The following is a 20,662-nucleotide window of genomic DNA, read 5'->3' as shown; positions in this document are numbered from 1 at the left end:
GGGTGAGGATGGAGGAAACCAAAAGAGAGATCAAAGGGTCCTTGGCCTTGACATCGATGTTTGATGGAGTCATGCAGTGGACATCCTCCCGGCCTTTCCCAGGTAGGGCTGGGCGGCATGGGGGTGAAGAGGACCGGAAGGAGGAAGATGAAGCAAAGGTGCTGGGCCTTGACCGGGCCAAGGGGGCGGTCCCCGGCCCGACTGCTCCGCCCCCGCCCCGCCCCGGGGCCGCCCTGCCTCCCCTGCCTCCGCAGAGCCTCGGGAGCGCTGGCCGCTGGCTGCCACTGCGGCAGCGCAGCTCGCCCTCCTCCGAACGTCTGCGCGCAGGTGAGCACCGGGGACCCCGCGCCCGAGCCTCTGGGGAAGGAGCGGAAAGCTTCGTGGGGCTGGGAGCTGGGAAGGAAGGAAACGAGATCGGATTTCAGAGAGGACTGGAGGGAGGGACCGAAGGGTGCGCGCCCCAATCCTGGGAGGCAGGGAGGTGGTCCCTGCCAAGCCCGGAGAGGTGGACGCGTCCCCAGCGAACGCATCTGCGGCTCCGGAGATGGGCTGGCGCTTAGCTATCCTGGCTGTGTGGAGACACAGTTCCAGAGAGGGGCCTCCCAGATCCTGGGGCGCTGGATCCCGGGGGACCGACATCCCTTTGCAATTGTTTCCAGCCAGCAGCTAAAAATATCCCTCCTAGGTCTTTCAGGGGCGACTCTGGGCTCACGGGTGCCCAACACCCACAAAAACCTCCCTTGCTTCTGCGATTTGAAGAAAAGCCTTGCCTCAGTCCTGTGAATGTTGCTAATAGGTGGAAGATTCCTTCTGCCCCAGTCGGTGTGTACAGGTGGGAAAAATCTGCAAGAAATGATTGACTTATTTTTTGGAAAAATTTCTATTTTAAAATTTCAGCAAACCTGTTCTCGTTGCATCTGGGGAGGTGACACTAGAATTTAAGCCCAGCTTTGGGTTTATATCCAAAGGGCTCCGTTTCTCTGTCCCCCAAAAGGTTTTGATTTGGAAGAAGTGAAGTGGGTTTGAAAGCAGGTTTTGCTTCGTGACAGGCTTTCCGGCTGGGACAAGAGTTTGCTTAAGGTAGTCATTAGCTTTTTACCTGAAAACTGAGGTCCAGGAGGCAGCCACATGGCTGTGGTCAGAAGACTGGTATGTATCACTCCCCTTCCTCCCTGGTCAGATGTTTTTTTAGTTGTGCCCTCAAACTGGGCTTAACACTGCTGGTTTCCGGAACTGAAGTCAGGAGCCAACGACACACCGTCATTCTGTGTTCTCTTGCCTACAGTTGGGAGGAAAGATGTTCACTGTGCTGACCCGCCAACCCTGTGAGCAAGCAGGTTAGTATCTCCAAGCAGGCAGCAGGTGTGGTATTCTCAAGTCACAGCCCAGGCTTCAGCCCACAGTTCTCATGCGTGGCCCCTGCCATTGAGTTTAATGTCTGTGGTTTGAGACTCAGTCACTTACTGAGCTTTCACCACCAGCATGCCTCAGGTAGAAGTAATGCTTTTGATCAGAGCTACGCAAAACAAGGACTAACATGCATGTTTCGCTTAAATGGTTTTTCCGGTTTGCATAATCCATTAATTTGGCTGTTTGTGGTTTCCCTTACCAAGCTGCGTGTGGGGTTTGCTTGAGAATATTGTTGCTCTTGTAATGCATTGTAAAGTCCTTAGATCTGTCCTCTTCTTCCATCCCAGTGTTGTTGCTGGCACAGTGTCTACAGGTTCCGCACTCTGCACCCCCACCCCAGGTCAGCGTCCTACCCTTGCTGCTGGAGGCACATGTGCAGAATTCTCACACACATGCACACACACACACTGCCACGCTTGCCTTACCTGCCTGCCTCTGGAGCACGTTTTACAGTCGCTCATGTGGAAGCCCAAAAGGGTCTGGCCTCTCCACTCTCAGGTAGACACCTTGTAATTACAGTGTTTGTTCACTCCTAATGACAGCACAGCTCTGGGCTGCATTCCCTAAACGAATGAGACCTGCTCTAGTCCGTTTGGCTTTGCAATAGGCTTTTCTGCTGGGGCCAGGGTGTGCTGAAGGTAATCATAGCTATTTACCTGAAAAGTGCTGAAACACAGAGGACTGGGGAGACCAAACACACAACTGTGCTCAGCAGACTGCTTACATATCACACCCCCTCCTGCACCTGGACAGATGGTCTTTAGTCATGCCCCCAAACTGGGCATTCTTGTCTTCTAAAAGGATATAATTTTAGGGTGGTAGGGGCAACTTAGACAAATCTTTTTTTGTAAAAGGAAATTGTACCTAAGGAGCTAGTTTACTTGGATTTTCAGGTTTTCCTTAAAGGACTTTGAAAGGTTTGATGAATTTTGACAAATGCACACATCCATGTACCCCATAATTCTAGGAAGATATAGAGCATTTCTGTGACTCCAGAAAGTGCCCCTGTATTCCTTCTCAGTGAGTCCCCAACCAACACCCAGGTGGTCACTGTTCTGATTTCTGTCACCTGCCTGTTTTAGAACTTCACATGAATGAAGTCATTTCAGTATAGAACAATATTTGTTTCTTTTTCTGAAAAATGTATTTGCTACTTTATTTATAAAATTTCCATTAGCCCACACTGTTTTGTTAAGACCCAAGTAAATATCTGTTCAAAATCATCTAGTTAAGCAATATTAGTTTAACTTTAATACATAGACATAGTCCATTATAATAATTGTATACCTTACACAATACAGATATAATCATCTCTCTTCAGAGGCTTTGTATTTAGTTGAAGATTATTCATAGGCTTCATTATTATTATTTTGCTTTTAAATGGGTACAGTTTACATGTTACAATTAAAATACAAATGCCAAAGATGATATGACCCCTTTGAACACATGGCTTAGGGTCTAGCTGTTCTTTGAAGATGTAGGTGAGACCCTATGGCTTCACTGTAGACATAGGAAAAATGACTAAGGTTGACTTCTTTCTGGGAAATGAAGTATTTTAGAAATTCATATGTGTTACTGTTTGCAAGATGGTATGTCACTGTGTACTGAACTTTATAATCATTCGTTATATCTGATGTATAGCAATAATTTATTTTATCTGATATATATTTTTTTAAATAAAGATTATTTATTTATGTAACAGAGAGAGAGAGAGAGAGCACAAGTAAGCAGAGCAGCAGGCAGAGGGAAAAGAAGAAGCAGGCTCCCCACTGAGCAGGGAGCCCAATGTGGGACTCAATCCCAGGACACTGGGATCATGACCTGAGCCGAAGGCAGCTGCTTAACCGACTGAGGCACCCAGACATCCCTGATGTTATTTTTAAATGAAATATTTTATCACCTGCTTAATAGAAAACCCATATTTTTTAAGTCTACATTGGAATAAATATTATTGTAAATCATCTCAGGGACAACTAGTAGTATGCTTAACACATCTGGGGAGATACAAGGAAACTAAACTATGCACACCCTCTCTGCAAATGATGTCTTAGTCTACTCTTTTGGAGGAAAGGTAAATGGTTATTGGAACCCAATCCCTGTTCTACCTTAAAAGTGTAGGTCTCACTAAAGCCACAGGAAGTGACGTATGCACACAGTTATGCACCCAGTCTATGGATTCTGCAAAGAAAGCTGGTGCCTCATTCCTACTTTCCCCTCATGTGTCTTCTGGGTCTTCCCATTTTAGGCTTCAAGTCTCTCTCCCGAACCCCAGCCATCATTGCCTTGGTGGTCTTGCTTTTGAGTGTTGTGGTGCTTGTGGCCATCACAGTCATCCAGTTTCACCACAAAGAGGTCCTCCTTCCAGGACTGAAGGTAAGTGTGAGGGGATTGGCACTGAAGGGATGGGCTATGACATCAATTATTCTAAAGTCACGAGTTAGGAGAAAACCCTTTCTCCAACTGCCATGGGGGAAGAACCAAGGGAGAACCCAAGGGTCTTTGGTGTAAGACCTAAGGGAGGAGCTTTGGACATACTGGTTTTGTGATGTTTGACACTAGAAAATGTTAATGGTGACAACTTCTATGAGAACTATGTGGCCTTGCTTTGACTCCTGACTGTGGAACCAAAGCTAGATTTTGTAGCCAAGAATTACAGATGGCTACCAAAGATCTACCAATTTGTGCATTCCTCCAAGAATGCACAACCCTGATCATAAGTGGAAACCAGGAGACCCAGGCTTCTCTTTCTGGCCTAACCTTATAAACAAAACATCAAGGACTTGAAAAGGTCTCCTTGAGCTGTATTTGCGCTACCTCTCTTGAGTCTAGAAGTGTCCCATGATGCCTCTAATTCTTCCCCTCGAAAAATTACTGAGAATCTTGTGCTCAGTTTCAGAGGCTACTCTTAGCCCTTGATAAGTCAGTCCCCACATGGCCTTTCAGATGATGTCTGACGGTCTGAAAACCATGTGTGTTACCCCAGCCTTGGCTGTTAGGGTGAGGGGAGGTGATCCCATGAGGGACTTGTCAAATGAAAGAGAATCCTTTGGGTAGAGTTTGGCACACTTTCTGTAAAGAGCTAAATAGTACATATTTTAGGCTTTGAAGGTCATTTATAGTCTCGATCACATTTCTTCTTCTTCTTCTTCTTCTTCATCTTCTTCTTCTTCTTCATCTTCTTCTTCTTCTTCTTCTTCTTCTTCTTCTTTTGGTAGTCTTATGATTCTTTAAAAATGTAAAAACCCTTCTTAGCTAGAGGGTCATAGGATCCAAGGAATTCAACTCTTATTTGAATCTCATTTATCCTTTGCCCTTGATCTCATGAGTACTTTCTACATCTTCCTGCTCTTAGTGACTGTTCAAAGGCTATATTTGAAATAGAAGTTTTTAAAGTTTTTAAAGATAAAAAAGAAACGAGTATTGCCTTAGCTTTGTGGGCAAGTTTGACCTACCATTCTGAGACTGCTCTTCAGATTAAAGTAAAATCTCCCATAGATAATGGCATTTGGCTCTTTTACAGGACATTTTATTTTAGAATCTCAACACCCTCCCCATGAATAATACAAAGAAAAAAGAAAAAGAAAAAGAAACCTTATACAACTGTCCGGTGATGAGGAAAAACAAATTATCTGGTTGTCCAAAGACATTAGCCAAGGCCTAGAGAAGCCATCGTCCCAAGCTCCAGGCACTGACTTCTTGTATTAACTATAGAAAATCAGGATTGCAACTGGAAGTAACACCATCTCGTTATACTTTGTAAACTGCAGTTCAGTTTAGGGAACACTTTTCCCTGAATTATCTCATGTAACTCTTGTGGTAGCTATAGCAGGGGGACAAAGCAAGCGTTGTCACTACCATCTTGCAAATGAGAAATCATAGGTTTGACCAGTGGATGGCAGACCAGAAATGAAAACTTGTCTTCCTGTTCCCAAAGCCTTCTTTTTCTTCACTCACCTCCCTCTTCTCCCTGATCCTAAGTTCAGAATAGGGGACCCAGGAGAAGGTACTACCTCTGACAGGGGAGCTTGTCCTCTTTTGCACAGGTGGGAAGGTGGGGAGGATGGGTGCAGATGCAGGAAGTTTTGCTGAACTGAGGGATGGAGGTATCCCCCAAATGGGGGGAAGCTAATAGCCCTCTTAGACCCCAGGAATCACTCTTACACCCCATATTTCAGAGGAACCAGCTCTGGTTGTATTTCAGGGTTATCTCTCTCCAGAGCACAAGGGAATGTGCCCACCTAGAGCCATGCTTCCCCTTCTAGAACAACCTGTGGTGCCTGGGACTCCAGAAGCCAGGGTCTTTGTGGGCCTCCTCCAGAGGACTGTCCTCACCAGTGGTCTGAGGGGTTGCAAAAGAGCAGCTCTTTGCAGCGAGTGTAGACAGAGCAGAGATGTGGAGTCTGAGCCATCACACCTTCTATAGGCAATGTGTAGGTGCATGAGGCTCTTTATTCTGTGGATCTGGAGCCTAATCCCTGGAGCCCAAGGATGAGGACAGGTGGAAGTTGGGAGGGAGAGTAAAAGTCTGCATTTATAAAATTTTCCCTACAAAAGTTAGGGATGGGCTGGTTAAGGCAGTTGCCAGCTGCTGGCTTCCACTTGTTCCAGGAAGTAAGAGGTAAGTCTTCTGTTTATACTGGAGGGACATGGAGGAATTGACAGAAGACTAGAAGAGCAAACTGAGTAGAGAGAAGTAAACCCCAGCGCAGTAAGGAGGCTACGGCTGAAGGAGGAGAACTCACATGTTTCGTGCTCCTGGGTCAGGTGATTTCCCCTGGTCAAAGATGTGAGTAAAAGTAGGCCATCTGGGAATGACCCTAGGAAGCGTAGGTAGGGGGTGGGAAGGCAGCTGGTATAGGGCTTGCCACCCAGTAGGTTACCACTGCAGGCAGCAAGGGCTCAGTTCTGCAGAGGATCTCTGGGAGCCAGTACAGAATCCATTGCAGGGTTGTCCTCTACCAAAGGGCATCTAGAACCACGGCCTCACAGGTATTCCACTCGAGGACATACTTACACACTAACTTCTGCTAGTCATTGGTTGAGCTTCTGCGCCCTGGAAGACATTCACTCCTTAGTGTTTCTGGCACGTTGTATGCTCAGGTCCCCGGAGAAAGCCTTTAGGCAGGTGGAAATGCATGGCTGGGCATCACCGTGCTAAGGCCTGAGGGATGTGATCAGGGAACCATCAGTGACTATTCCACATAGATATGATTTTTTTTAAAGATTTTATTTATTTATTTGACAGACAGAGATCACAAGTAGGCAGAGAGGCAGGCAGAGAGAGAGAGGAGAAAGCAGGCTCTCCATGGAGCAGAGAGCCCGATGTGGGGCTCGATCCCAGGACCCTGGGATCATGACCTGAGCCTAAGGCAGAGGCTTTAACCCACTGAGCCACCCAGGCACCCCAGATATGATTATTTTTATCCTCATTTTGCAGATGAGAAAATAAAGGAACAGAAAGGGCAGACAGCTTCTTATAGTTAAATGGACTGGAAATAGCAGATGTGGTGCCCAAGAAACAAAAGAGAGCAGAGAATGTTGGCCTTAAGCAAGGATTAAGAAGGATCAGAGGACACGCCCTCACCCATTAGCACGCAGTTCAAAGAGGGGCTTTTTGATCTTCTCAAATCCTGCCGCCAGGTCCTGGTCACAGTTGTAGGGGACAGGAAGTTGTAGAGCATTGGAATACTGGCTCAGAAGACCCATTCTGCTTAATTGGGTGGATTAAATGTGAGAAAAGACAGATGTTCTGAGCCAGTGGAACCAAGAGCAGAATGGCCACTTGAAAGAACATTCCACATGTAGCTCTTTTCAGAGTGAGGACAAGCCTCTTTTTTTTGTTTTGCAGTGTGTGCTAAGGGTGGGAAGGGCAGTTGTGGGAGTGAAGCTGAATGAATACAAGGGCTTTTAAACTGTTCTGTTTATGTTTCCATACCTTGAAGTTTGTTTTGCCTTGGTGTGCTGCTGACAGTTGGTTATGAGGGGACAGCTCCACAATGGCCTATCTGAGGGGCCCTAGACTGCTCCTTAAGACCCTAATCATGATAATTGGCTCTTAAATCCAACCTTGGCCTACCTAACCTTGGATTATTTGAGTTGAGCAGCAGAACTATTAAAACTTAGTCAAGGATCGAAGTGTCCCCAGTTCCATTTTCATTGTTACTGGTCTGACCTGCCCTACCAGCCTGAAGAATAAACATGATGGCATCACTTTTCTTTTTTACTCAGGCCCCCACTTGCTTTATTATCATTAAGTCTAGTATCCTCCTTTTGAGACCTTGTCCTCCCAAACCCCAACCACAACTGTCTAGAAGCCCTATGGCTTCCCAGTCCAATATGATCAGTATCCCATTGCCATTGCCCCTTACAGCCCCATGACATCATTATTGATGAGGGGCCTACATAGTCCTTCTCAGGTCACCTTAGATCCCCATGTTGGGTCACTGTCCCGTGCTTGGCCGTTACTCTCCAAAGCACAGCCACAGGACCAAGCTTGCTAAAACCATTCCCTCCTAACCCTTATTGTTTCTCAGTCATCAGCCTGGAGCTCTGGTGCCTTGCGGCCCTCCCTGGTTTACCCCTTGGAGAGTGAGAGTTAGATAATTGGTTTCCTCCTTTCCAGAAAGATGCAACTCCTTCATCACCTTGGTCCACCTCCTCTCCAGCCAGATCTGCACACTACTCAACTATGAGTTTGCTTTTGAGGGACTTTATGTCTGAACAAAAGATCTGCGAATGCACACCTTATTATGAAACAGTCAACCCTGGTAGACCTGGTTTCCTTGGAACTCAGTGAAAGCATGGCGGCTCTGTGAACAGGACTGATGTTCAGTTAGACTCGGGCTTGGGACTGTGGGCAATTATTTACCTCTGTGAGCCTGTTTCCCCATCTGTCAGGTGAGAATGATGACAACACCTGCCTTCTGAATGCAACAGTAAAGCACTTTGTGCAGTGCCTGACGTATTATAAGTACTCAGCAATTGTTTATTACTACTATTCCTATTATTATGCTAATAGTGATGATGATGATGATGGTGATGATAGTAAATCTAAGAAAGCTGATCTTATGATCCTTGCTTTTCTTTTGTTAGAAGCTCACATGGTCCTTAAGTTTTGGATCGTGCAGTTCATATGGAAGGCTCTTTCCTTTTGGTTAACCCACTGAGTATGTCTTCAGTTCCACATTCTAGCCATATTTTTTTCCTGATACTGCATTGGACAGAGAGTAACTTATTGCTTTCCATCTAGCAATGAAATTCAGTCCCCACCTCGTGCCCTCCACTGAACCACATTGAGTGTCACTGATCTAGGCAAATGTGCTCTGAAAGCTGGCTAAAACCAATTTTCCCATTTTTGAAAATGTCAGGGGATGATGGTGGCTACTCAGAAGAAGTGCTGGGCTCAGGGCTTGTTCCTGTCAGCACACTGGCAGGTGCCCAAGGGACAGCCATTTCTCCAGGCTCATTGCGAAATGTCTCTGGCTGCTCCCACCATGATAAAAACTGGATCCCAGCTGGGATGAGGATGAGAATGAGAATGGCCCTTCTTCCTCCTTTCTGATCTTGGCCCAGCAGCCCCAAGTTTCCTTCACAGGGAAAACACATGGTTTGTGAAGTGTTGGGTTCCAGAAGATATGGGAAGGGTGGGGAACCTGTGGAGTGGTTGCTCTCATGTGTGTACTCCCTCCTCTAGTTAGCACCAGGTGTGGAGGAGTCGGGGAGGGGCGCTGAGGGGTCAGCAGCAGAGGGGAGAGAGTGGACTGGTAGGGAGGCAGATCTCTTGAGTGCCTGGTTTCCTTCGGCTCCACCTGTGCGCTAATCTTCTTGGTGAGTCTCTGCCCAGAGCAGGCTGTGAACAATGCCTCCCTTGTTTGCAGGGGGTATCGTGTCAAGATCCCTGTCAGCGTTCATCAGATTGAAGGCTGAGATTAAGGAGGCTGTCCAAGTTCAAATACCAATGGACACAGGATGTTCCGTGTCAGTATAATGGGGAAGCTGTGATTGAGGAGCTGGAGCAACATGTTTTTATTTGGTCCCATTTCAAACGAAACAAGCGCTTGTTAATTGTGGGAAGTTGGAACCCTCCCAGATGTCTAGAATCAGGGAATTGGTGAAAATGATGATATCAGTATTTTTACTGGCAGGGAGAGATGTGCATGATATGCTTGTTGAGTAAGAAAAGAGCATTGGAAAAGACTATGTACAGTGTAATCCTGTATCGAATTGAAAACACATGTCTAGCCACATATTCACATGTGTAGCTATAGACACAGAAGACCGGTAGAAAAGATACATAGTAAGATGTTAGAACAATGGTGGGATTTGAATTTGAGGGGTGTTGTTTTCTTTTCTTTCCTCTTTTCCTTGCTTTGTAATTTTATTTATTTTGCTTTATTGATCTTTCTATATAGCCTGTATTTATTGAGCAAACATTAAGTATCAGATGTTTGGTCTCCTATGGACTTCTCAAGGTTGAGCTGTCTGAAGATAAGGAAACCCAGAGAGCTCAGGCCTCTTACCCAGGGTCGTAAAGCAAGCATCCACCTGAGTCGCCCTGCCTCCAGAACCCAAAATCATCTTCCTCACTGAAAGGAGCAACCTAACCCAACAGTGGTGGAATTGGGGAATTGCTGTGACCCAGAAGCCTCTGCTGCCCTGGGCTGACTCCAGGTCCAAGCACTCACAGACCTCAGTCAGCATTACTCATTCTAGTCCCCATAGGCTGCTAACGCATGCTCTTTCCTGCTCAGGCTTGGTCCAGGGCCTGGTCTGAAAAGACCCTCAGGGGACACTCCCTGGTGCTTCCCCTCTAGCTGGAGAGGTGGTCCGGGGCTCCTAGCCAGTAATCTCCAGCACAGCTAGCCCTGGCAACACCCTCCTGTCTGTTCATGTACCATGTTACCAAAGTGGGACAGTATGTCAACATTAGTTTGTATCGTGGGGTTTTTCTCCTTAATTACGAATACTTTCCTTCTGAAGGTTAATACAGGTATTGATGTGTCTCTCCCTTGTGAGAACTTCCTGTGTTTATTTGGGCAGCAGGTGACTGACTATTCATTTCCCTCCTGAGACCGAGGCGGCTTCTGTTCCCCACCTCAGAGGTCTGGGTGAGAAAGAAACTGGGGATGGGCAAGATCCTTGGAGTGCTGATTTTCAACCTTGGCTTCATACTGGGTCACCAGGAGAGCTTTAGAAACTGCCGATGCCTTTGCCCACTCCGAGAGTCTGATTTAATGGGTCTGGGATAGATCTTGGAACTGGGGGTTTCAGAAACTCCCCAAGTGATTCTAATGTGTGGCTAAAGCTGAGAACCAGGCCCCAGAACACCTGACCCACTTCATCCCATCCCTTTCCCCCACAGTCCAAGGAGACAAAGTTGGTTTGGAGCAAATCATTTTTTCCCCTTGGTCAGCCCCTACCTAAACGATGTGGTGTGGATTAAGCTCATGAGAGAATTCAGGGTTCTCAGTGACCCATTGGAAAGGAGTCCTCAGAGAAGCCCAGCCCATTTCTGACTCTCCCTTTCCCCTTTTGTTCAGTATGGAGTCGTGCTCGATGCTGGGTCCTCCAGAACCACCGTCTACGTATATCAGTGGCCAGCGGAGAAAGAGAATAATACTGGAGTGGTCAGTCAAACCTTCAAGTGTAGTGTCAAAGGTAAGGCCCAGAGTGTGTGCAGAAGGCCCATAGAGAAGCAAGGGAGAGTCCCAAGGGCCTTCAGAAGCCTGGAGGGATCCCAAGAAGCTGCCTGGAGGCAGAGAATGAGCACAGGACTGGGCATCAGGAACATAAACAATCCTGTGCTAGTGCATCATCCATTCAGTGACCTCGGGCCACTCACTTCCCTTCCCTGGGCTTCAGTTTTCTCATGTCTGAAACATGGCAGTGCATGGTGTGAGATTTTACCCTGCCACACTTACAAGAATGAAGGCTGGTAGAAGACACATGTCTCCAGGGTCATAACCAAGGACGGCTTATTGCTCACAGTAATAGCATTTTCTTAAGCTGGTTCTCTAAGCCTCACTTTGCACAAGATGATGTAAAGAGGGCCAGACAGTATTTGCTCACACAGTGAGTCGTATTACAGAAAACAAACCCTGAGATTAGGGAATCTGAAACATTTATAATACCTGCCTTTTGATCTGGGGAAGATACACTGTCTCTATCTTCTGAGTCTGCTTATTATGCAAACATCCTTGAGAATATAATCCAGAACAAAGGCAGTCAAGGTCTCTGCTCATTAGATAAGCAGAAAGACGAGCAAGTCGTGGAAAATTATATTCCAGTAGGGGAATTGTGTTCTAATTGGCTGTGTATGTTGGGAGGGGTGTGGTAGGAAGAGATGAGCAAGGATAGACAATACATAAACAGATGGGTGTGGTTCTATTCTAGTACAGCTTGATTTATGGACCCTGAAATTTTGAAGTTCATATAGTCCTCAAATGTCACAAAATATTGTTGTAATTTTTCCTTGTCATTTAAAAATGTAAAAACTATCTTAGCTCACAGGCTGTATTAAAAAAAAAAAAAAAAAAAGATAATGAGCCAGATTTGGCCTGTGAGATGCCAACCCCTGAAACAACATTCTCGGCATCTCCACGACAGAGCCTGAATTTTATATTCACTGTTCTCTTGTTTTTCTTTCTAGTTTTGTCTTATGCATTTAGTTTCTCTTGTTCTTTTTTTAAAAATTATTTTTATTAACATATAATTATTGTTTGCCCCAGGGGTACAGGTGGTACCCCAGGGGTACATAAGCCTGAATCATCAGGCTTATGCATTTCACAGCACTCACCATAGCACATACCCTCCCCAATATCCATAACCCAGCCAGTCTCTCCCTCGTTTTTCCTGTTCTTGAAAATGGAATCAAACATTTATTCTTCTGTTACTTGCTTTGTTCACTAACATTGGGTGTTTAAGATTCATCTACATTGACAGGAGTAGTAGAAGTTCATTCATTTTTCCCTATTGGACATTTGTATATCCATGGTTATGGAAAGGATGGTTATAAATAAGGTTGAGTATATTTATATTTTGTTTATTTATAAAATTACAAATTATAAATATATTTGCATATTTTATATTTATATTTCATATACTCATGGCCGTTTCTATTTTTGTGAAGTTTCCGTTCATGTCTTTTGCTCACTTTTCTTCTGAATGCTTGATTTTTTTCCTCATTGACTCATTGGAGTTATTTATAAACATAGTAAATCTGAGTGCTTTGTTGGTATTATTATGTTGTCATCCTATCCCCTTAGAGCTCATGATTCGTCTTTCTAAGTCTCTTCATTGCATCTTTTGATGAACAGTTCTTACTTTTTATGTAGGAATAGTTATCAGTCTTCTTTATGATTTGCTCTTTTGTATTCAAGATATCTTTCTTAGCCTGAGGTCATAAAGATATTCTTCAATCAAAGTTTTTAAATTTTGCCTTTTATAATTATATCTTCAGTACTCATAACAAACCCCAGTTAGTGATTGTGTGTATGTGTGTACTTTTTTTAAAAAAGCCACCCTCTTATATTATGCTTAGTGAAATAAGTCAGTCGGAGAAAGACAACTATCATATATGATCTCCCTGATATGAGGAAGTGGAGATGCAATGTGGGGGGTTTGGGGGGTAGGAAAAGAATAAATGAAACAAGATGGGATCGGGAGGGAGACAAACCATAAGAGACTCTTAATGTCACAAAACAAACTGAGGGTGGCTGGGGGAGGGAGGTAGGAAGAGGGTTGTGGGGTTATGGACATTGGGGAGGGTATGTGCTATGGTGAGTGCTGTGAAGTGTGTAAACCTGGCGATTCACAGACCTGTACCCCTGGGGCTAATAATACATTATATGTTTATTTAAAAAAAAAAAAAGCCACCCTCTTTGAGCATCATGATCTCTGACTTAGTGTAGAGCTTCCTGACTAGTGCATCCTGAATCTGTTAACAGGCATACCCTTGGCCCATAGGACAAGAGGTTAGAGACTCTGGACTGGTCTCCCCAGCCCCAAACAGCTTCTTTCATTTACCTCAATGAGCTGCCCAAGTGGCATTGAAAAAGCTGGAGGGCAGAATTAGCCTTTCCTATAGGGAGACTAACAGACTTTGAATAACGGAGTGAGTTCTGATCATCTGCCCTTCCTTGGAGGGCAGCTAGGAGCTCACCTACCCTGGTACATATGTGTTGGGTTAGGTTAGGTTGTCAAGGTTAGGTTGTCAAGAAGCTGATTTTGAGCTAGAGTTTAGGACGCAAGATAGTTATTAGAGATCCACACCCGTGGAAGAAAGGGCGAAGAAGGAGGATTGGTCAGAAAGAGATGTCAAACAGCCACAGGGGCATGACCAAGCTTCAGCCGATCAGAGTTATCCTGCATGGCCTGAATTAGCTAGACTGTGATACCCCTGTTGCCATCAATTGTTGGATATTGCCATTCTGAGAAGAGCAAGACATTGAACAAGGCAGCTCTCTGCAGCTGAGGCAAACCACGCAGGAGATGACAGCTGAGACACTAAGTCGTTATTGGAAAGGGCATCTGCTTGGCATCTCTCTGGGCTCCACACCACAGGGGACTTAGATGTCTTCTGAGTACTATTTGCATTGTTATCCACGAGACACAGGTCTTGCTCAAGGCTCAGTCAGAGATTCCATCTCTGTTGTCCTAACTTCTGAGTCATTTCCTTACCTTCAGGCATGAAAGAAGGCAGCAGAATACTCATTTAGAAAGGTGAAACCAGCCACTTCAAGAAAAGAGGATAGTGTAGGATAATAATTAATACCTCACATCACCCCGCCTGTGTGAGCTCTGGGGAAGTTTCTAACCTCTCTGTGTCTTGACCTCTTCATCTATAAAATAAGCATAATGAATAGTAACACCATCCCATAGGAATCATTTGAAGAACCAGTGACATAATATACATAAAGCAGGTGGCAAATGCGTGGCATACAGTAAGCACTCAATTAGGTGTTAGCTATTATTATTCAAGGGGCAGCATACTTTAGAGCTCCTGATGGATATTCTTGCCAAGAAGTTAGTCTGTCCCAGGTCTTTCTTTAGACCCAGAGAACAATTCAGCCAAGTCAGTCCTGGTTAGGGGGAGATGTGACCTTCACGGAAGGACACAGGCAGTCTGTCAGGGGAGGAGGACCTCGGCCACCCTGGATGTGATTTAGGGGAGGGCAGGGTCATGGAGCCCACACCACATCCAGAAATGGGTCTTCCCTTTGATTGCAGTAGCCTCAGGGATCCATATATATACTCCAGATGACCAGAAGACCACAAACTAAAGCTCAAAATACAGAGTTAAAGTTTGGCAAGTGTTGTCCCCTTGAAGACACGTGGCTTCTCCAGGGATAATTTGGGTTTCTGCTTTCCCAGTTGCAAATATCCCAGGACTCCCCTGCCTTGGCCAGTCTGAGGGGGTGATGAATGCTTGCTTGCCCAGTAGTGTTTCCCAGATACCCAGGCTCTTGGAAATTTCTTTCTTGATGGGGATGGAGGGGCCTTGGTGAGTATCATCAGTCCTCAGTTATGCTGTTTTCCTGAGTTCACTGAGTGCTGCCTTGGGTGCCGGTCCCCAGGCTGGCGTCCGAAGCTCTGGCTGCATGTTGTAAAGCCATTCCCTGCAGGGCACTGGGCCTCTCCACGCCCCTCATCTCTTTCATGGTGTGTGGTGCTCATTCATGGCTTCTGCTGCCTCCTCCCACAAAACTTTCATGTGTTCCCTTTAAACCAGTGGTTAAAGATCTTTAAACTCCACTAGAGCTTAAGTGTAACCATCTCCTCCATTGAAATACCTTGAAGAGTTGCACTGGGGTCCAGACCACTATGGTGTTGAAAGCATCCTTTGCTTGGGCACCTAGCTTCTGCTTCTGTCCCACCTCGAGTAAGTTTTAGTCATCTGTCAGCCATCTTTCCCCAGATTGAAAGAGAGATTTCAACCCTCCCTTCTTGGGGTTGTGAATCCTAGGATCCTGTGAGCCTAGACCCTAATCTTGTCTTTCCTTTAGGAAGCTTATAGGATCTTATGCAAATAGGTCTCGGGTGACATGCTCAGATACCCCAAGTTTTGACATTCCAGCAAGGCTCCTAACCAGTCCCTTTCTAGAGACTGCTCTGGGGGATCAGATTGGACTACATGATCCCCTTAGTATAGACATGCACGCTGGTTTGAAAATCTCATTGACCGACTGATTCATTTATTCATTTATTTAATAAATATGTATTTGAATATCAACTGTTTGCTAGCAACTGTTCTTGACACTGGGGATTCTAAAGTGAAATATATGAAGTCACTACTATTGTGGAATTCGAATTCACATTCGAATCAAGGAGCTAGATCATAAAAGCATATATAACATGGCAGGGAGAAGTGCTGTGAAGAGAAATCAGGTGAGGTAGGTGGACAGAGAATGATCATGCTCTGTTTGGAGGGAATAGTTAAGCAGAGGCAAAAGTGAAAGGAGAGTGTGAGTCATACACATTTTTGAGGGAAGAACGTGCTGAGCAGGGGGCGTGGCGAACAGAAAGGTTGGGGATGGAAGCTGCTCTGCATTTTCTAGGAAAGCCAGGTGGTTGGAGCAGAATGAGTATGAGGAGGAAAGGTGAGTGGTGAGGCCAGAGCCATGGTCAAGGCCAGCTCAGAGAGGGCCTTGAGAGCAGTGAGAGGTTTGACTTGTACTCAGATACATTTTCTTCAGAGTATCCTGGGAGGTCATTAGGAGATTCTGGTTAAGGAACTAACATGGATAGGACTTATACTTTTAACAGAGCACTCTGGATGTGGAACATGTAGTCGGAGCTGAGATCAGAAGCAGGGAAACCAGGGCTATTAGAGCAGTGCACATAATGATGTCATAAACTTATGGCGTTATGGTGGCCTGGCTGAGACTGTGCTTGTCAGTGTTGGGCAACTTGGTTTCCCAGGGAACATTTAACAATGTCTGGGGACATTTTTGATTATCAGTACTGGGGTTGGTGGTACTGCTGGCATCTAGTGATAGAGACCAAGGATGCTGCTAAACATTGTGCAATGCACAGGATGGCCCCGCAAAAAAGAATTATGTGGCCCCAAATGTCAGTGGTACCGAGATTGAGAAACTCTGATCTAGAACAGTTCTGGGGAAGGAAAGAATGTGTGCTCAGATTTGAGAGCTGTTTTGAAAATAGAGCCAACAAGGTTTTATGAAGGATTCAATGTGAGACGTCTAAGTTGGTGATGCCTGAGCACCGGTTCTGATCTGAGCAACTGTGTGCATGATGGTACCACTTCCTGAGAGGCGAACACTGGAGGTGGGTCAGTTGGGGGCATGGCAGGGATTAAAGTATTTGGTTTTGAACAGATTAAGCTGGAGATGCCCATAAATCATCTAACTCCAGGAACAGCAAACTTTTTCTGTGAAGAGCTAGATGATAAGTATTTGTTACCTGTTGGCCATATGGTCTCTGTTGTAACCATTCAGCTCTGTCACTTTAGCGCAAAAGCAGCCACAGACAATATGCAGACAAATGAGCATGTACATATATGTGTTTCAAGAAAATTTTATTCATGGATGCTGTACATAGGGTCCATATTGCCTAATGGGATATACCCTAAGGACAAAAAGAACTTAAAAAAAAATCTTAAACTGTTTTCAATAACCATACAGTTGGTGGTAGTGCTGGTATTTTCATACTATGATCGTTGTGCGTGGGTTGTGAAAGCAAGCAAGTGAGCTATTCAGTTGAAGTTGCTGGGAAGCAGGATTTTGAGCATAGGAGAAAGAAGGTGAAGATCAACGTAAATAAAAACCTGTAGTTTTAAAGTAGAAGTACCAATAAGAATTCATGGTGCATTTTCTCTTGAAACAAAGTCTTTCCTAGGTCTGTCCTCTGGAAAGTCTTGCAAAGGCTTCCAAATTTCGACACTAAATATCATACTCAAAAAGAAAGAAGCCAGGACTCCTTGGAGAAATGGCTAATTCCAGAGCTGGGGCAAGAAGTGTACAAGATTGGGACACCTGGGTGGCTCAGTTGGTTAAGCAGCTGCCTTCAGCTCAGGTCATTATCCCAGCGTCCTGGGATCGAGTCCCACATCGGGCTCCTTGCTTGTCAGGAAGCCTGCTTCTCCCTCTGCCTCTGTCTGTCAGTGCTCTCTCTCTCTCTCTCTCTCTGACAAATAAATAAAATCTTTAAAAAAAAAAAAGAATCTTTAAAAAAGAAGTGTACAAGATCACACAACTAATATCAGAGAGCAAGGAATCTCTCAAAGTTTTCTGGGACCACATCTAAAGGACTCAGGGCTCATGTTGAAGAGAACTCCACTGGCCAACAATGGGACCATTAATAAGAATAACAGCAATGAATCAAAACACATCAAATATATCTTCAAATTCGTATGTTCCTAAAGAGATACAACAAACAAATAAAATCCCTCACTAGATAAATTAGGAGGATACGGGACATGCAATCCCTATTTCTTAAGCTGATGAAGGAGAAAGATTCAAGCACTTATCCTGCCTTCCCTGTACAAACTGTACCGTAGGGTTACCAAATAGTTGACCAGAAAGACGTTTTCCTCTTAGGAAAGCATTGAGGTAATAAGTGAAGCAAGAAAGATGGAAGTAAAACATCACCATTTCATAAACCCTACTGGGCTAACGAGTCCAAGCAATGATCTCTGAAGCCTGCTCACAGCGAAAAGAGAAGTAGCCAGATGTGTGTGCCTCAGACTGGAAGTGCACGCTAATCCCTATAAATTACTGCTTCTGAAAAAGTCCAAACCTGAATCTGACTGAGCCTCTGCATTTGATTACCAGTTTATAGGAAAAGTCGGAACTCGACAGCATGTTACGTGAACCATTGGGATGCAGTCAGCAAATTCTAGCCTGTGGGAAACTCCATAAGACAGATGAAATTGCAAGGAAATTTTTTTTAATCTCAAGGGAAAAATCAAAAGGGAGGATGGAACTCATGGATAAAAGAGAAACATACCAGCCAACTGCAATGGATGGAATTTACTTGGACTAATTCAAACAAACTGGTTGGAGAGAAATAGAGAGGTAGGGGGAAGGAGGGGGGGAGGAAAAATATGAATATGGAGAAAATGTGCACCTTCACTAGAATTTGGTTCTGTTAAAGGATTCTTTTTAATTTTTATAGGCATAATAGGGACGCCTGGGTGGCTCAGTGGGTTAAGGCCTCTGCCTTCAGCTCGGGTCATGGTCCCAGAGTCCTGGGATCGAGCCCCGAGTCGGGCTCTCTGCTCGGCAGGGAGCCTGCTTCCTCCCCTCTCTCTCTCTGCCTGCCTCTCTGCCTACTTGTGATCTGTTTGTCAAATAAATAGATAAAATCTTTCAAAAAAAAAGAAAGAAATGTTATAGGCATAATAATGGTGCAGTGGTTTTAATTCTTTAAAAAAGAATTCTTGCATAACTCTACTTTCAGTTCTTTCTGCGACCATTCATTTCAGCTTCATGGAGATTTCTGACCTAACTGAGGAACTCTGTCATGGGTTTGTCTGGGTTATATGTCTCTCTAGGTATGCTACTTCTTTGGGGTAGGATGACATCTTATTAAATAATATATAGGTATTCCAAATTGTTTCCTGAGGACAAATCATGACAAGATTCCTTTATTCCCTCTATGTTTGAACATATGGAACATAGGTTTGAATTTTTGTTTCCTTTTTCCTATTCCACCTTGCACTGTGTCTCTAAACCTATTTGGTGCAAGTTCTGTCAAGAAATGAACTTCCCAGAGCTCCTGGCTGGCTCAGTCAGTGGAATGTGTGACTCTTGATCTCAGGGTTGTGGGTTCAGGCCCCACCTTGCAAGGTAGAGATTCCTTAAAAATAAAATCTTTCATAAACAAAACAAAATAAAAAACAAGTGAGCTTACCAAAGGCAAGTCGTGTGAAAGGAGCCTAGAGAAGCAAAAGGCCAATAAGATGGATTATTTCTGAACAACAGCCACAAAAAGATATTTGTCTCTTAGTGAAACATACTGAAGTGTTTAGAGAATGAAAGGATACCATATCTGCAGTTTGCTCTGTGGGCAGAGAGAGACGAAACAGGAGTTGATCCTTGTGGAAGCTGGGAGATGCGTGCAGTGGGATTCCTTATACTCTTCTCCCGACTTTTATTTATATTTGAAATTTTCATAATGAGACCTTTAGTTTCGTAGTTCCTCCCTTCCGTATTTTGGGAGTTGAGTCATCAGTGTGCCCACATGGGACTTAACATATCCACCTGTTTTCAACCCCCGTACTCAAAGCCATTAATTTCCAAAGCTGATTTGTTTTCTATTCGGAAGTTGTACGGCTCTTGTTAGTTCCTGGGAATGCTAAGAAGTGCTGACTGCTTCCTCTTCAGGCTCTGGGATCTCCAGCTATGGCAAAAACCCCCAAGATGTCCCCAAAGCCTTTGAGGATTGCATGCAAAAAGTCAAGGGACAGATTCCAGCCCACCTCCATAGATCCACCTGCATTTACCTGGGGGCCACGGCTGGGATGCGCTTGCTGAGGTAAGGACTGGAATGGCCTCAAGGAGCCCATCTGATCAAAATAACCAAGAATGTGTTGAACCCTGCCAAGAATGTAACTCTATTTATGGGAACAAATCCGAAAGAAAGAAGCCCATATTCTGCCATAAATGTAGGCTTCAAAAGCTGGGAAATTTTCAGGCTTTATTTTAATACCCAGAAAGAAATCGTTCTAAAATGGATTCCCTCCCCGTTGGTGATTTTCCTGATAACTCTGGAAGAAAGGAAGGTAATATGGAATCTCATGGGGGGTACCTCTAATTCTTTAGAAAAGTGAAAATTGTTTTTCATGCCTGGCCTTTTGATACCTGTGTGCAACCTGCTGCATTTGAGTGCAGCCCATATGTATGTGGCTTCTACCCATGTACACAGTGCCATGGGAATCTGCTGGAAAACAGTGGAATTTCTGCACTTCACCCTAGTCAAAGTCTTTGGAACTATTAGGAAACAAAGAGCTCATTTCACTCAATTAAGAAGATTCTTCTAAATTTGCAATGATAACTTTTAGCCCAGTTGCACTGCCTTTGAGAGCCCGTTCTCTCTCTCTCTCTCTTTTTTTTTTTTTCCATTTTTGTATTTCCTTGACCTTGAAATAAAAGAAAAATCGTTTTTAAAACATCAAACTTAAATCTACCAAGGGTAGAGGCTGCTCCAAACTTTGAAAATAAGGCTTTAGCCCCCAAAGATGACACTCATCCTGCCTCAAAGCCACTTTGTCTACAATGCCAGTAACATAAAA

At 44.6% G+C, this 20,662-nt stretch overlaps 1 protein-coding gene across 4 annotated transcripts in view; it reads left to right on the top strand.

Annotated features, from left to right (window-relative positions):
• The first annotated feature begins 273 nt into the window (after window positions 1–273).
• ENTPD3 (ectonucleoside triphosphate diphosphohydrolase 3) overlaps window positions 274–20,662 on the top strand; it is a 34,244-nt gene continuing 13,855 nt past the window's right edge. Inside the window, exons 1-6 of one of the 4 annotated variants that reach the window (XM_080803217.1) lie at window positions 274–327; window positions 686–822; window positions 1,286–1,337; window positions 3,656–3,783; window positions 10,950–11,067; window positions 19,755–19,905. In XM_080803217.1, the coding sequence (XP_080659343.1) occupies window positions 784–822; window positions 1,286–1,337; window positions 3,656–3,783; window positions 10,950–11,067; window positions 19,755–19,905 (488 nt within the window). In that variant the 5' untranslated portion in view covers window positions 274–327; window positions 686–783. Of the gene's footprint in view, window positions 328–685; window positions 833–1,180; window positions 1,338–3,655; window positions 3,784–10,949; window positions 11,068–19,754; window positions 19,906–20,662 lie in introns of all 4 variants that reach the window. The other 3 variants (XM_080803219.1, XM_080803218.1, XM_080803220.1) reach the window with 3 other exon arrangements.

This window comes from Martes martes (assembly GCF_963455335.1).
Source record: "Martes martes genome assembly, chromosome: 1".
Taxonomy (NCBI): Eukaryota; Metazoa; Chordata; class Mammalia; order Carnivora; family Mustelidae; genus Martes; species Martes martes.
This window is presented reverse-complemented; position numbering and strand designations above follow the sequence as displayed.